This window comes from Vulpes vulpes, chromosome 7 (genome assembly GCF_048418805.1).
Source record: "Vulpes vulpes isolate BD-2025 chromosome 7, VulVul3, whole genome shotgun sequence".
Lineage (NCBI taxonomy): Eukaryota > Metazoa > Chordata > Mammalia > Carnivora > Canidae > Vulpes > Vulpes vulpes.
The window spans coordinates 35,607,804-35,622,000 of record NC_132786.1 but is presented as its reverse complement, the minus strand read 5'-3'; the positions used below and the strand labels follow the sequence as shown (position 1 = coordinate 35,622,000).

Below are 14,197 nucleotides of genomic sequence, written 5' to 3'. Positions count from 1 at the left end.
TCTTTCTTGCTAACTCCCAAGTCAAGAGTTCTTATTCTTATCAGAAATCACCCAATGTAGACAGAAGAAATGCCTCCTCTTTTGAGGAACAAGAATAAAACCAGGGAGCAAAAAATGAAAAGAATAGAAAAAGGATACCAACTCATTTTAAATTTGAACTCTTAGTACTTTTAACATATCTTGTCAATATCGCATGTTTAATACACTCTATCAATATAATCCATTTATATTACATCTCATGTTTCAAATGTGGTGGTAGGAAGTCAGGAGGTAAATTCCATCCCATGGGGCTTTTATAAAATAAAGTAATAAAGCTTCCAGGAAGTGGTATATATTCTACTAACGCATTTCCATTTTCATTCCCCTACTAGAATCAGAATGTCAGCTGGTAGCCCTATGGTAACTTTGTCAGTTCCATTCACTGCTGTATCCCATGGTCCAGAATAATTCCTGGCACATAGTTAAGTACTCAATAAAAATTTATTAAGTACATTAATAAAATCCAGGCAGCCTGACATTCTGAGTCATCCAAATAATGTTAATTTTGACATGTTTTAAAAATATTTTTCTTGTTCCTTAATACATTTTTTTTACTTCCCAATTAAAAAACAAAGGCTACTTTTCCTTCAAGAAAAGCTCTCTTTACTTTTTATCTTACCTAAACTTTCCAGGAGGTAATCAATAATTTAAAAAATCTCCCACTAAAGGGAGAAGAAATGTGTGGGAAATATCAGAAAGGGAGACAGAACATAAAAACTCCTAACTCTGGGAAACGAACTAGGGGTGATGGAAGGGGAGGAGGGCGGGGAAGGGTGAATGGGTGATGGGCACTTAGGGGGGCACTTGACAGGATGAGCACTGGATGTTATTCTGTATGTTGGTAAATTGAACACCAATAAAAAAATTATTATTTAAAAAAAAATAAATAATCTCTCACTAGAAATTCCATTTTCACTTATGGAACTCTTCAACTAAAAAAATTATTTTAATTTGTAAAAAATTGCTCTCTCTCCAGTATTTGATACCCTCTTTTCCTTTCTTCGAATTATAAAAACAAACTAATAAACTAAAAATGCTCTTACACATCATCTTCTCTGTTTTCTTTCAATGTCAAAAGCAGCAGTTGCTAATATCACCACCAATTGCATCAGGAAAGTTTCTAAGTATCAGGAAGTTGTCAAGCTCAAAGTGGTAGAAATTAGTTTTCCAAAACTTGTTCGTTCAAAAGCTGAAATGTTATCATGGGCAACAACTTCTACTAGTATTCTTAAAGTGCTGTCACATCTCACTTTGTTTTCATGGAAATGACTGACAAAAATGTAAGCCTGAATATCCGTAGTTTGCTAGGTGCTCTTTCAAGTAAAAATGATATTACATGAAAAAGCTGCTAGATTAGCTCACAACTCAATCACACAAGTGTTTATCCTTGCAATTTCTGTTGTGCTTTGGTACGTAGAAGTGACTTATGTACACTCCCCATTTTGTCACACAGAATATTAAAAAGACATGTACTCAAAAGATCAAGGTTTAATAAAATCAATCATTTTTATTGCTTCATCAAGGACATTTTAAAATAAAACCTGCTTTTTTTCCCGTATGATTCACTAGATGAGTGCCCATAGTCATGTTTACTCTGTAAGAAATAAGTTATGTTAGGCTGCTTTCACAGGCTCCTGGGAAAGATAATGCCCCTGCCTCAAAACCCTTAATAACACCCCCCTACCCACCCTGATGGTCTTTAAGTTTATTTACCTACTCAATCAGGTTTTTTTAAATTAAGCAGTCTGTGATAGTAAAATTCAAAATATCCATAATAGACTATTTGGGCTGGTTGTACAACCTCCTCTGATGAGCTAGGTTGGATGATGTGATCCATGGTTCGCATGATAAATCAAATTTTGACCTAATGCTCAAAACATGCTTGGAGGTATTAATCAGTGTGCAATTCTGATTCATTTCAGAAGATTCAGAGACAATCGCTCAACTGCTCATGTCAGTGGTTCCAGGGGGACCCAAAGGAGCAAGGATAAATATCTGGGAAGAAGTCTCAGGAAGGTGAAAGGAGTCTCTGTGTATCATGACTGGTCACACCCCTTAGGGAAACAGCTCCATCTCCAACTGACCACAGCTTGGCTGTTAAGCCCAATGAGTTGAGAAAACAAAAATCATGGAAGGTCACTACTGCTCCTCCCCACACCCCTGCCTCGTGTCCATCTCCTTAATAATATGCACCACCAGCACCAATGGGGTCGCTAATTTAATGGGTTAGGCTCAAGATATTGATAGGCCATATTTTATTAGCCAGTGAGGTTACTATGACTTAAAGGTGGGTTCCCACGCATTGCACTCATATTCTTGCATCAATAAATATAAAGAGCAAAATGGGGCTTGTCTCCCAGCAGAAGTCCTGAGCAGGCTTCTCCTTTTTTTTTTTTTTTTTTTTTCAGTTAACAAGTAAAATGTATTACTCAGAAGGAGTAGGACCTCCTGACCTGGTCACCTCTTTCCTCTCTCCTGTTATGGGTACACTAGGCTCCTCCCAAGATTGAGAATGACAAAATTGAAAAGCCTTTGCCAGAGATCACTGCACTGGGTTTAGCTGGGTTTGCACAGCTACTATAAAAAGTTGTTTGATTTCCATTACACTATTAGGAGCTTAGTGTAAAACTCCATCAGAAATCCCATGAAAGGGAGAGACAGTACAATTTGAGCATTCCTAGGTCCCTGGCTTTAATACAATCATAATATCACAAAGCCTTACCCAGAACCCTTCATAGCCCTCTCCCATGTCTGATTTGCATCTGCTAACATGCAAAGCACAATGCCTATCTCATAACAATATGTATCAGATAACTAAACGGAGAACATTTAGTTTATTTAGTACCATTTATAAGGGTACCATCATCGCTGGTACTATGATTAGCCATTCCTTTGTTCTGTGTAAATCTCAATCAAGGTCATCACAAAGGGTGACAACCACAGAGAGCCACAAGAGCTACAGCTAGCATTTATGGAATGAAGTCTGAATACTGGCTTTTTACACTTTACAACCTCATAGAGCAGTTGGACACTTAATAAGCTTTTCCTGGTGAGCAAACTGAAGCTTAGAACAGCCAAATAACTTGGCCAAGTTACCATCCTTCTTTTTGTTTAAAGATTTATTAATTTATTTGAGAGAGAGAGAGAGAGAGCATGAGTGGGAGGGGTGGAGACAGAGGGAGGAGAATCTCCACCAGACTCCCTGCTGAGTGCAGAGCCCATATCGGGGTTTAATCCCATGACCCTGATATGAGCTGAGATAAAATCAAGAATCAGACACTTAACCGATGGAGCCACCCAGGTGCCCCCAAGATATCATCTTTAGATGATATATTCATAATTCAATTTTCCAAGTTTTGTAAGCATTTTTATTTCTGTAATCAGAAGAAATTAAAGATATACGTTGATATTAGAATTATGCAGTAAAAACAGTATCACTAACAACAACAACAAAAGTGAAAACAAAGCAAAGAAATTCCCTAAAGAAGGGTAAGAAAGTTCTTTACAGAACATTCCGGATTGCAAAGTTATTTGAAATACAAACTAACCACCATTATTCTCAGCCTGTGAACTTCTACATTTTATATTTTGAAGATTCCAAGAAAGACATATGTCATTTATGTAGAGTTGTATCCATGATGCTTTAGATAATATCACTCACTGAAAATTAACTCTACATTGGATTCCCCTAATGTCATCTTTAGCAGGAATTACGAGTGACACTAATGATTTTTTTAAATGCACAGTATTATGCTGGACATTTCAACTTCAGATCTGCACTGTGCTAGGATTTTGTTTTGTTCCTGCTGATTGCTTGGCACAGCACCTTCTTTCACTTGTGTCTCCAGATTATTCAAACAGACATCACCTGAAATATCATTTTTCTCCTAACATTCTGTTTTCATTTATGACACAGCAGCATCTCTGTAAGTACCAGGTCATGTCCATCCCTCGGTACATATCTGCATTTGCTTTTAGACCATTTCTTTTGTTTAATAATAATAATAATAATAATAAAGCTAGTTCTGTTGAAATGCAAAAAAAAATCGGGGATGTCATCGTTAGCAGGAATTACGAGTGACACTAATGATATTTTTAAATGCACAGTATTATGCTGGACATTTCAACTTCAGATCTGCACTGTGCTTGGATTTGTACAGTGTTCTATAGAGATTAGGCTTGCTCTCTTATGTGTAATTTACAATGTGTAACTCAGAGCAATGATGTTCATTTTTGCTTATGTCTTCTACTTCCTAGTAGTGGGTACGACACTATATATATTCAATCTGTACTAATAATGACAACAATTCAATTGATACTCTAGTTACTAGACTCTAGTCCTTTATAGCAACAAATTAGCCGGTCCACAATCAGGTTCTGAAATTTTAAAATTCCTCCATGGTCAAAGGTCAAAGTTACCTCATTTTCAGATGAAGATGTGAAGACTGCTGACTAGCATTAGTGAGCACTTCCTTCAACATTTCTGAAAAGGTTTCTATCTACCTTCACAGCCATGAGCCATTCCTCATAGTCGCCCTGTGAGACAGGACTCTCTGTTAATCAGAGTTCACAGATGGAGACAGTAAAGTCAAAAGAAAGGTGTGGTCTCACGGGATCAACAAATACAATGTCACTGACATGGAACTCAAAAACACACAGCTCCCTATTTGAAGATAAGAATCCTGCTACAGTGGGGCCATGCCCCTCACTCCATGATAGCAATTATCGTACATGCAGGTACCATCTTATTAATGAAAATCCTATTATAGAAGATGCATGTGTTAAACAAAAAAATAATAATAATGATAAAGTCTCAAATCTACAGATACTCATAGAGTCCCCAAAAAAACTCCTAATTTATTTTCGTTGAAACATTTTCAATCCTATGGAACTCCCTCTCTTCCGACCTCTTCTCCCACAAGATGTTTATGCCACATTAAATGACCGATTATTTCATTTCACTAAATGTGTTCAGGGGTACGTACTTGAGAAAAGTTTAGGGAGAGTTTTATCTATGGAGTCTTGATGAAGAACCAAGAGAGAACAAAACTACATGCAATGTTGAGGTTTAAAACATACGTGCAGCATATGAGCACTGGGTATCTATTTTAAGGCATTTATGGACAACTGGAGATTTCGGATAATACCTTACCAGATGCACATCCTGGGCTTTCTCTGAAGAGTACAACAACAAAAAATCACTCAATATACAATTTAAAATCTGGTCTGTAACAAGCAATACCTCTTTCCAATGCTTTCCTTTTGGATCATATCAGAAAAAAATGGCAGAGATAACCTACTTTCTATTTCTAACACTACCCAAGAAGTATACTTCTTCCTCCAAAGAGCTTTCTTCCTTTGAAAACTATGCAGTGGTTCTAAATGACTTGTGAACTGCCTAAGTAAAAACATCTACAAATCAAACTTCTTAATTTTGATAAATAACATTACACATAAAAGAACAATGACCAGCCCAATCACTTCTTCTTAGGTATAAAAACTAAAGTTCAGGGAGGTTCAGAGATTGGTACCAAATCACATTCACTTAATGGCAATGCTGAGATTGAGAAAAACCCAGTCATAGAACCTTCTCCCACCCAACAACATGACCTTTCCTGCTTCTAAGAGAAGGTGCTGGTTTCTATCCTCATTCCTCCAGCACAGCCAGAGAGAGCACTACCCATGAAAAATATGGCTTACGCTGGCACATAAAGCCACTGGCCTGGGTAAAAGGGGGACTGGCACCATGGGACCCAACCTGAATTTCTCCTATACATCACACTGGGGACATGATAATTAAGGACTCTCCCTGTCCTTTGGTGCTTACATCTTTCCACAATAAACAGCACCAAAGACATGACTCGTCTGGTTGCAAGAGGTTTTAGTATCCTCTAAAAGCCTCCCCGCCTCACATGGGAAGAAAATGTGAGCCACTCTTTTCCCCTCTTCTTTCATGGAGCTCCAGTGGATGCTCTCAATAAGACGGCCAAACCTTCTCTCTGACAGGATCAGAAATGACAGGGAATGCTCACCAACTAGAGTGGGCTGACCACTATTACAGGCTGTATATCATCCTAAGAAAAGACAAATCAGGGGCACCTGAGTGGCTCAGTGGTTGAGCATCTGCCTTTGGCTCAGGGCATGATCCTGGGGTCCTGGAATGGAGTCCCACAGTAGGGAGCTTGCTTCTCCCTCTGCCTGTGTCTCTCCCTTTTTCTCTGTGTCTCTCATGAATAAATACATAAAATCTTTTAAAGAAAAGAAAAGAAAAAAGAAAGAAAGAAAAGAAAAGAAAACAAAAGAAGGCAGCCCCGGTGGCCCAGTGGTTCAGCGCCGCCTTCAGCCCGGGACATGATCTTGGAGACCTGGGATCTGAGTACCATGTCGGGCTCCCTGCATGGAGCCTGCTTCTCCCTCTGCCTGTGTCTCTGCCTCTCTCTCTCTGTCTCTCATGAATAAATACATAAAATCTTAAAAAAAAAAAGAAAGGAAAGGAAAAATCACTTTCAAAACAACTGGAGTTCCTGAGGGCACTCACTTCCACTCTTATATTGATCAAAAAGTACAGGGTGTCCAGCCTGGAACATACGATTATTATTCTGCTCTGCAGTATGAGGGACAATTGAGAACATCTCACCTTTCAAAACACACAAGGAGGAGGCACATCTTTATAAGACATTCCACTTTAGGAGGAAAGTGGGACAGGATGCAGGGCAAGATGAAAAGAAGGAAGAGAGGTAGTAAGAGTAAGCAGAAGGTAGATGTACACGTTCTTCTGACTTGAAGAGAAAAAGCGGATAAAATTCACACAGCTTTTATTACTCATTCATCCCTGGAAACCAACAGATGGAATCTCTCATTGCCAAGTTCTAATGCATTTCATGTTCATGCTCAGCATCAGGACACTGGGCTTGCCAAATTACTAATAAACTGCAGACAGTGAGGTGAGTATCAAGATTCCACAGCTCCACCCTCTGCCTCCCTTGCAGTGAGGGGAGTACTCACTCCACATTAGCTGAATTTCCACAAAAGGCAGCAGGTACATCAGTACATATATGTAAACTGAAGGTGACCAGTGTCCATAAGAAATATTTACTTTTTTAGTATAAAAAATATAGAGGTGACCCCTAAGGGTAATTCACAGCCATGATCTGAGAGCACTCATTATGAGTACTGTGGCACTTAATCTTTATCCTAAGGGATAGTCAACAAAGTAGCTATGATATTCATATATTAAGGCAACCTAGAAAATAAACCTCAAGATATCTCTAGTCTATATCATTCTGATACTTTTAGAAATTAGTCCTTGAATACTAGGGCCCAAAACTCTTGAGCTGAAAAATTTTTATTCCTATCAACCAGCCACCTCAGTGCCTGGGCTTCTTTCTTGGATTGCTCAAAGCTTGGAATCCACATCTCCCGCAAAGAGCTCCAACGTGGAGCCAGAGGTGAGAAAGCAAACACGGCAGGCTCCGGGCAACTCAGGTGGCTAACGTCTGCCTTCCATCTCTTGGGTGGTAAGCCCTGTGTGAGAGAAAGGAAAGAAGAATTAAAAATATAAGAAAGTACAAGTCCTGTGTTCCTATCTCAAAATAACAGAACCCAACATATACTTTTCCTTTAAAGCAGATATCTTCACTCCGTGGCAATACAAATAGTCTCTTGCCAAACATTTTTATGAAATTCCAGGACACAGGAAAGAAGGAAGAGACGCTACAACCTCCTTGCAAGGAAAAGTCTAATTCGGAGGACCAGCTGTTAGGCTCTACCGACAGTAACACTGGAAGTTAAAAAGCAATGGTGAGATAACTGATAATTGCTAACATTAGTGGGGAAAACTTTAAGGAGAAAAAGAATACTTCCATAACTCAAAATACCTCCCCCTTCAAATATTTATTTGTTATCACAGTGATTTTGACTGAGGTCCACAAATTGTCTGGCATTTCTCTCCCAAGGAGGTGGAACTTAATTTCTCTCCTTTTGAGCACGGCGTGAACTTAGTGACTTGCCTAATGGCAAGGGAAAACTAGTAAACTCACAGAGAAAAACCTAGCAGATACCGCCTTAACCAAGTGATCAAAGTTAACATTGCCAGTAATAGTTCACTTTGATATGATGTATCCCCTGATATGGTATGAAGGGTTCTTTCACCACTGCAGTGATAGTCCCTCAAATCTGTAACCAGCATTTTAACATGAGAAGACATCAGACAAATCCATGGAGGGCCGGTTTACAAAAATACTGACCAGTGCTCCTCCACAGTCTCAAAGCTCTTAAAAATCACGAAACTGAACAACTGATCATAGTTTGGAGGAGACTAAGGAGACATGAGAGCTAATTTCAACCTGATATCTTGGATTTGATCCTGGAACAAAGGATAACAAAAGGATGTTAGTGGAAAAACTGGTGAAATATGACCAAAGTCTGCAGGTCAGTTAATAGCAGGTGGGCTAACACTAATTTCTGAAGTATTGACAAATGTACCATGGTGATGTACAATGTTAACAACAGGGCAAGCCAGATACAGAGTGTACAGGAACTCTGTACTATCTTTGTAACTCTACTGTCAATCTAAAATCATTTCAAAATTAAAAGTCTTTTAAAAGGCGATGCAAAATGCCTCCAAATTCTAAGAAAAATGGATAGTTTACACTCAGCTAAGCTATTGTTTAAATGTTCGAGTAAAATGAAGACATTTTAGACATCCTCACATATCCCTTCTCGGAAAGGTGTACGAGGGTAGGATCAAACAAAAAAGCAAACTAAGGAAAAGGGAGAAAAACATAAAAGAGATGTGTCAGAAAAAGATAAGAAAGGAAAATCCCCAAGTGCTGGGGAAGGGAGCTCCGACTCGTGCTCCATGAGCTGGTAGAGGGCAGCCCACACACTGGGGAGGGTCAGAAGGCTCTGTGAGCTATTTCTCCAACAAGATGAAATGTAGATTCCTGGTACTTCTGAACATCTTCAAAGGAGAGTTAAACAATCAACAAGGATTGAATGAGTGATACGTACATAGAAAAATAATCCAGCAAGAGGCAAACAAGAAGGAAACAAGAAGCTTGTCCAGGCCAGGGATACAAATCACAGTACACTACATGGTTCATCTCAGAATAGCAGGTACATAGTCATGATCACATAAACACTGAACATCAAAAGAAAGTGAGTGTATAAGCATGTTCTTTAGAAACAATGAGTAAATATCAAAATAGTGATTGTGGTGGTAACAGATTGCTACTGGGGAGAAAGGAAGGGGGAAAGTAAAAGACTGCTCTCTTTTTTAACTTTGCAGAACTATTTAATAGTTTAAGCTGTGTCCATAGGTACCTTTTTCTAAAATTTTTAATGTGAAGATAGTAGGGTTTATAATGTGTTGAATTTGTATTAATTAGAATCTTCATCCATCAGAAATTTAGAAAGCAGAGTAGAAAAATCAATTTGGAAATGTAACAATTTGGGTACCTACCTATGGTTGGATCAACACATTCTCTTTGTTGAATCTCTACTATGCTAGGAAGCATATTAGAAGATACTAGGGTGCAGCCTGTAAAAGAGATGATCTAGAATGCATATAAAGCTTTCAAGCATCTGAAGGGACTCTTAGTAGAAGACAGAATTAATGTGTTTGGAAGAGGGTCAAGGATACAGTTGCCCAAATCCTCCCTGCTCTGGAGGACCGCTGACAAATGATCATGGAGCTTGGCTTCCAAAGGTCTGGAATTAGAGCAGTTTCTTTACCAAGACAACACTGAGCACAGAGAACCAGAACACAAATCCAAATAGCAAACCACTATTAGGAAATGCTAAGACTTAAAATCTGGGAAGTCTAAACACCAATATAAAATAATACCAATTTTTTTTTTCAAAAGACCAGAAGTAGGCTCAAAATTGGGGTTACTTTAGCCAGAGTTCATGGCTAAGTAGAGACTGTATTTGGAGGAAGAGTAGAACAGAATCAAGTAAGGAGGACTCAAAATGATTACCATGAAACAACTTTTGAGAAGCCACTGCTCACATTTATTGACTGATAGGTCCAGATGCAAGGCTATATAGCCCAATGAATTAAAGAGTGAGAAGCAAGTAGCTAAGAATGGACTATAGAAGGGAAAGTGTGGGTTCAAAACAAAGAAAAATATAACTGTCAAAAATAACAAAAGATTAAATGGGCTACCTTAAAAAATAATGAAATCACCAACACCAGAAATGTTCCAAGATCATTAGCAAATGAGTTGTTCATTATCCTTGAATCACCAGTCAGCTGGTAGCCATATTGACCACTTACTGTTGGATGGCCTTCCCAACCCTTGTATAACTGTTTATACAAGAAAGCCAGTAATAATACTGTTTCCTTGCCTGCTCACAAAAGAGTCCATTCAAAAGTGTAAAACAAAGTTGCATCTGAGGTGATACTACAAAGAAAAGAACTTTATGAAATGGACTCTTAGAAATTAGTGTTCTTGTAGAAATATTTCACAGTATGACCTGAAGGGAGTGTGTTTGATGAAATAGTTATGACATTTTAGAAGTAACTAAATTTCAGCATCCCAAATTGACTTTCCAGCTGGGGTTCTGGGCAGAAAAACAAGCTATTTCTAACATATGATTAACAAATACTTTGCTTCCAAAGAGAACATGGCTCCCATTCTAACAATAAGGACAACGTGAAACAATCTATAAATTCATAACTTCTCTTGAGCCCATCAGGGAACTGAAACCACACAGCAACCAAGTAAACTGAATTCCATAATAACAAGATGTTCTAAGAGATGGATACATAATCTGTTCAACCTTTGACAGAATACAGGAGAAAGATTTCTTATTACCTACCTCTCATACAAATAGGTAATAAGAAATCAGTTAAATTTTTAACAAATTCTTAAAGGTGAAGTATGGACTACAGTGACAGTTTGGAATACATAGAAGCCCCAGACACAAAAGAAGAGTTCAAAGCCACTCAAAAGCTCTTTCCTGGGATGCCTGGGTTGGCTCAGTAGTTGAGTGCCTGCCTCCGGCTCAGAGCATGATCCCAGAGTCCTGGGATCGAGTCTGGCATTGGGCTCCCCATGGGGTGCCTGCTTCTCCCTTTGCCTATGTTTCTTCCTCTCTCTGTGTGTCTCTCATGAACAAATAAATTTTTCAAAAATCTTAAAAAAAAAAAAAAAACAACCCTTTCCTAGGGACCTCCATCAGTTGCCCAGGAGGAAGATTTGGAGCAGAACACAAGACTGAAAATATTTTAAACCTATTTAACATTAACATGATAACCTAAATTTGTAGCAGGTAGATCAAGCAGGAATTAGAGGGAAACTTATAGCATTAAATATGTATATTATGAAAGTATAAAGATTTAAAATCAATGGCCCAAGTTTCTACCATAAATTTGAAAGAGATAAAATTAAGTCCAAATTAAAAATAATTAAAATAATAGAGAACAGAAATCATTAAGATATAAAGAAATAAAAAAATAATCAGAGAAATCAATAGCTCAAATTATTTGAATAGATCAATGAAATGGATAAACCTCTATTTGGATTAGTCATGGAAAAAAAGAAAAGACATAAATTAATATCAGACATGACAGAGGGGACATATAGACTACAGACATTAAAAGGATAAAGGAATACTAATAATGGTATGCCGGTCAATTTCACAAGTTGGATAAAATGAAAAAAAAATTCCTTAGAAGACACAATCTACCAAAAGTTCACTCAAAATGCAATGAGTAACAGGAATAGTTTTATATCTATTAAAAACAATTCAATTTATACTTAAAAACCTTCCCACACACACGCAAAAAAACCCAAAACAAAACCTAGGTATTGATGACTTACTAGTAAATTCAACAAAATATGTAAAGAAAGGACAGTCCAGGTGGCTCAGCGGTTTAGCGCCGCCTTCAGCCCAGGGCCTGATCCTGGAGACCTGGGATCGAATCCCACGTCGAGCTCCCTGCATGGAGCCTGCTTCTCCCTCTGCCTGTGTCTCTGCCTCTCTCTCTCTGTGTCTCTCATGAATAAATAAAATCTTAAAAAAGAAAATATGTAAGGAAAAAATACCAATTCTACATAACCTCTCAGAAAACACAAGAAAAGGGAGCATGAGACCAGCATTACCACATATGAAAACTAGCTAAGGCATAGGAGAAAAATACGGAACAGTATACCTCATGAACATGGATGCAAAAATTCCTAACAAAAACTTTAGCAATTCAAATCCAACAATAAATGAGAAGGATAATGTGTTATAACCAGTGAAGTTTATCTCAAGAAAACAAGGTCAGTTTAACTTCCAAAAATCATCACTGTAACTCACTATTAAATAAACTGAAAAAGAAAAACCATACGATCATCCCAATGGATGTAGTAAACCATTTAATAAATTCCAAATCCACTTATGATAAAAATTCTCATCTAAGTAAGAATAGAAGGAAACTTTCTCAATTTGATAAAGGGCGTCAACCAAAATCCTACAGTTAATGTCATAAACCATGATAAAGTTTTCTTTCTAGGACAGGGAACAAGGTGAAGACATATGGTCCCAACAGCACTATTCAAAATTATAATAAAGGTCTTAGTGCAGTAAAGAGGAAAAAGAGAAAGAATAAAAGGCAAATAGAGATCGGAAGTCAGAGTAGAATCATCTTTTTTTTTAAAATGATATGATCATTTATGTAAAAAAAAATCCTAAGAAATCTGTTTAAAAGATATACAATTAATCAGTGTAACTAACAAAGTTGCAATTGATGAAATCAACGTACAAAATCGATTTTACCTCTTTTTTTTAATTTTATTTTTTTAATTTTTTAATTTATTTTTTTTAATTTTTTTTTATTTATTTATGATAGTCACAGAGAGAGAAAGATAGAGAGGCAGAGACACAGGCAGAGGGAGAAGCAGGCTCCATGCACTGGGAGCCCGATGTGGGATTCGATCCCGGGTCTCCAGGATCGCGCCCTGGGCCAAAGGCAGGCACCAAACCACTGCGCCACCCAGGGATCCCCGATTTTACTTCTATGGACTAGCAACAAATGATCAGAAAATAAAGTTTTTTAAAAAATAGCTTTTACTATAGTATCAAAAAATGTGAACTACTTAGGGACAAATTTGACCAAAGAGTTAAAACCTGTACACAAAGAACTACAAAGTAATGTCTAGATAAATTAAAGAGGATCTGGGGATCCCTGGGTGGCGCAGCGGTTTGGTGCCTGCCTTTGGCCCAGGGTCGATCCTGGAGACCCGGGATCGAATCCCACGTCGGGCTCCCGGTGCATGGAGCCTGCTTCTCCCTCTGCCTGTGTCTCTGCCTCTCTCTCTCTCTCTGTGTGACTATCATAAATAAATAAATAAATAAATGATTAAAAAAAAAAGAGGATCTAAATAAATGGATAAGATATATCATTCCTCTGGATTAAATGTCTCAATATTGTCAGTTCTCTCCAAATTAATACATACGCTCAACACAATCCCAATGCAAATACTATCAAGCCTTCTCATATAAATTGGCAAACTGACTCTAAAATTTATATGGAAGAGCATAAAACCTAAAATGGTGAAAACAATTTTGAAAAAGAACCGAACTGAAAGATTGACACTATCTGATTTCAAGACTTATTATGAAGCTGTAGTAATTAAATATATGCATATTTATCAGTCTAGAAATTAACCCAAATATACGGCTAATTGAGTTCTGAAAAAAACAAGGTAATTCAATCAGGAAAAAATAATCTTTCCAACAAATGGTGTCAATACTATTGGATACCTAAATAAACAAATCTCAACTCTTATGCTGCGTTACAAAAATTAACTCTAAGTGGACTATAGACCTAAGTGTCTTGCTGGACAAAATTTCTAGAATAAAACAGGAAGAAGCATATCTTAGTCACCTTGGGTTACACAAATATTTTTAAATAGGACAAAAAACCCACAAACGATAAGAGAAAAAAATGATGAGCTGGACTTCATCAAAATTAAAAACTTTACATTTCAAAAGATACTGTTAAAAAAAATGGAAAAACAACCCCAAAACTGGAAGAAAGTACTTGTTATATAAAGGATTCTTACAACTCAAGATTAACAAAACAACTCAATTTGTTTAAATGAGCAAAGATTTGAAGAGACATATCACCAGAAAAGGTATTGATGTTAGTAAGATACCACTATGC

General features: G+C 37.5%; 1 protein-coding gene across 5 annotated transcripts in view; it reads right to left on the bottom strand.

Annotated features, from left to right (window-relative positions):
* The window catches only part of FUT10 (fucosyltransferase 10), a 160,124-nt gene that overhangs the window by 73,850 nt on the left and 72,077 nt on the right, over positions 1-14,197 (bottom strand). For 3 of the 5 annotated variants that reach the window (XM_072763544.1, XM_072763545.1, XM_072763547.1), the window contains exon 5: positions 7,406-7,563. In XM_072763544.1, the coding sequence (XP_072619645.1) occupies positions 7,406-7,563 (158 nt within the window). Of the gene's footprint in view, positions 1-3,384; positions 7,564-14,197 lie in introns of those variants that run through there. The other 2 variants (XM_025993575.2, XM_072763543.1) reach the window with 1 other exon arrangement.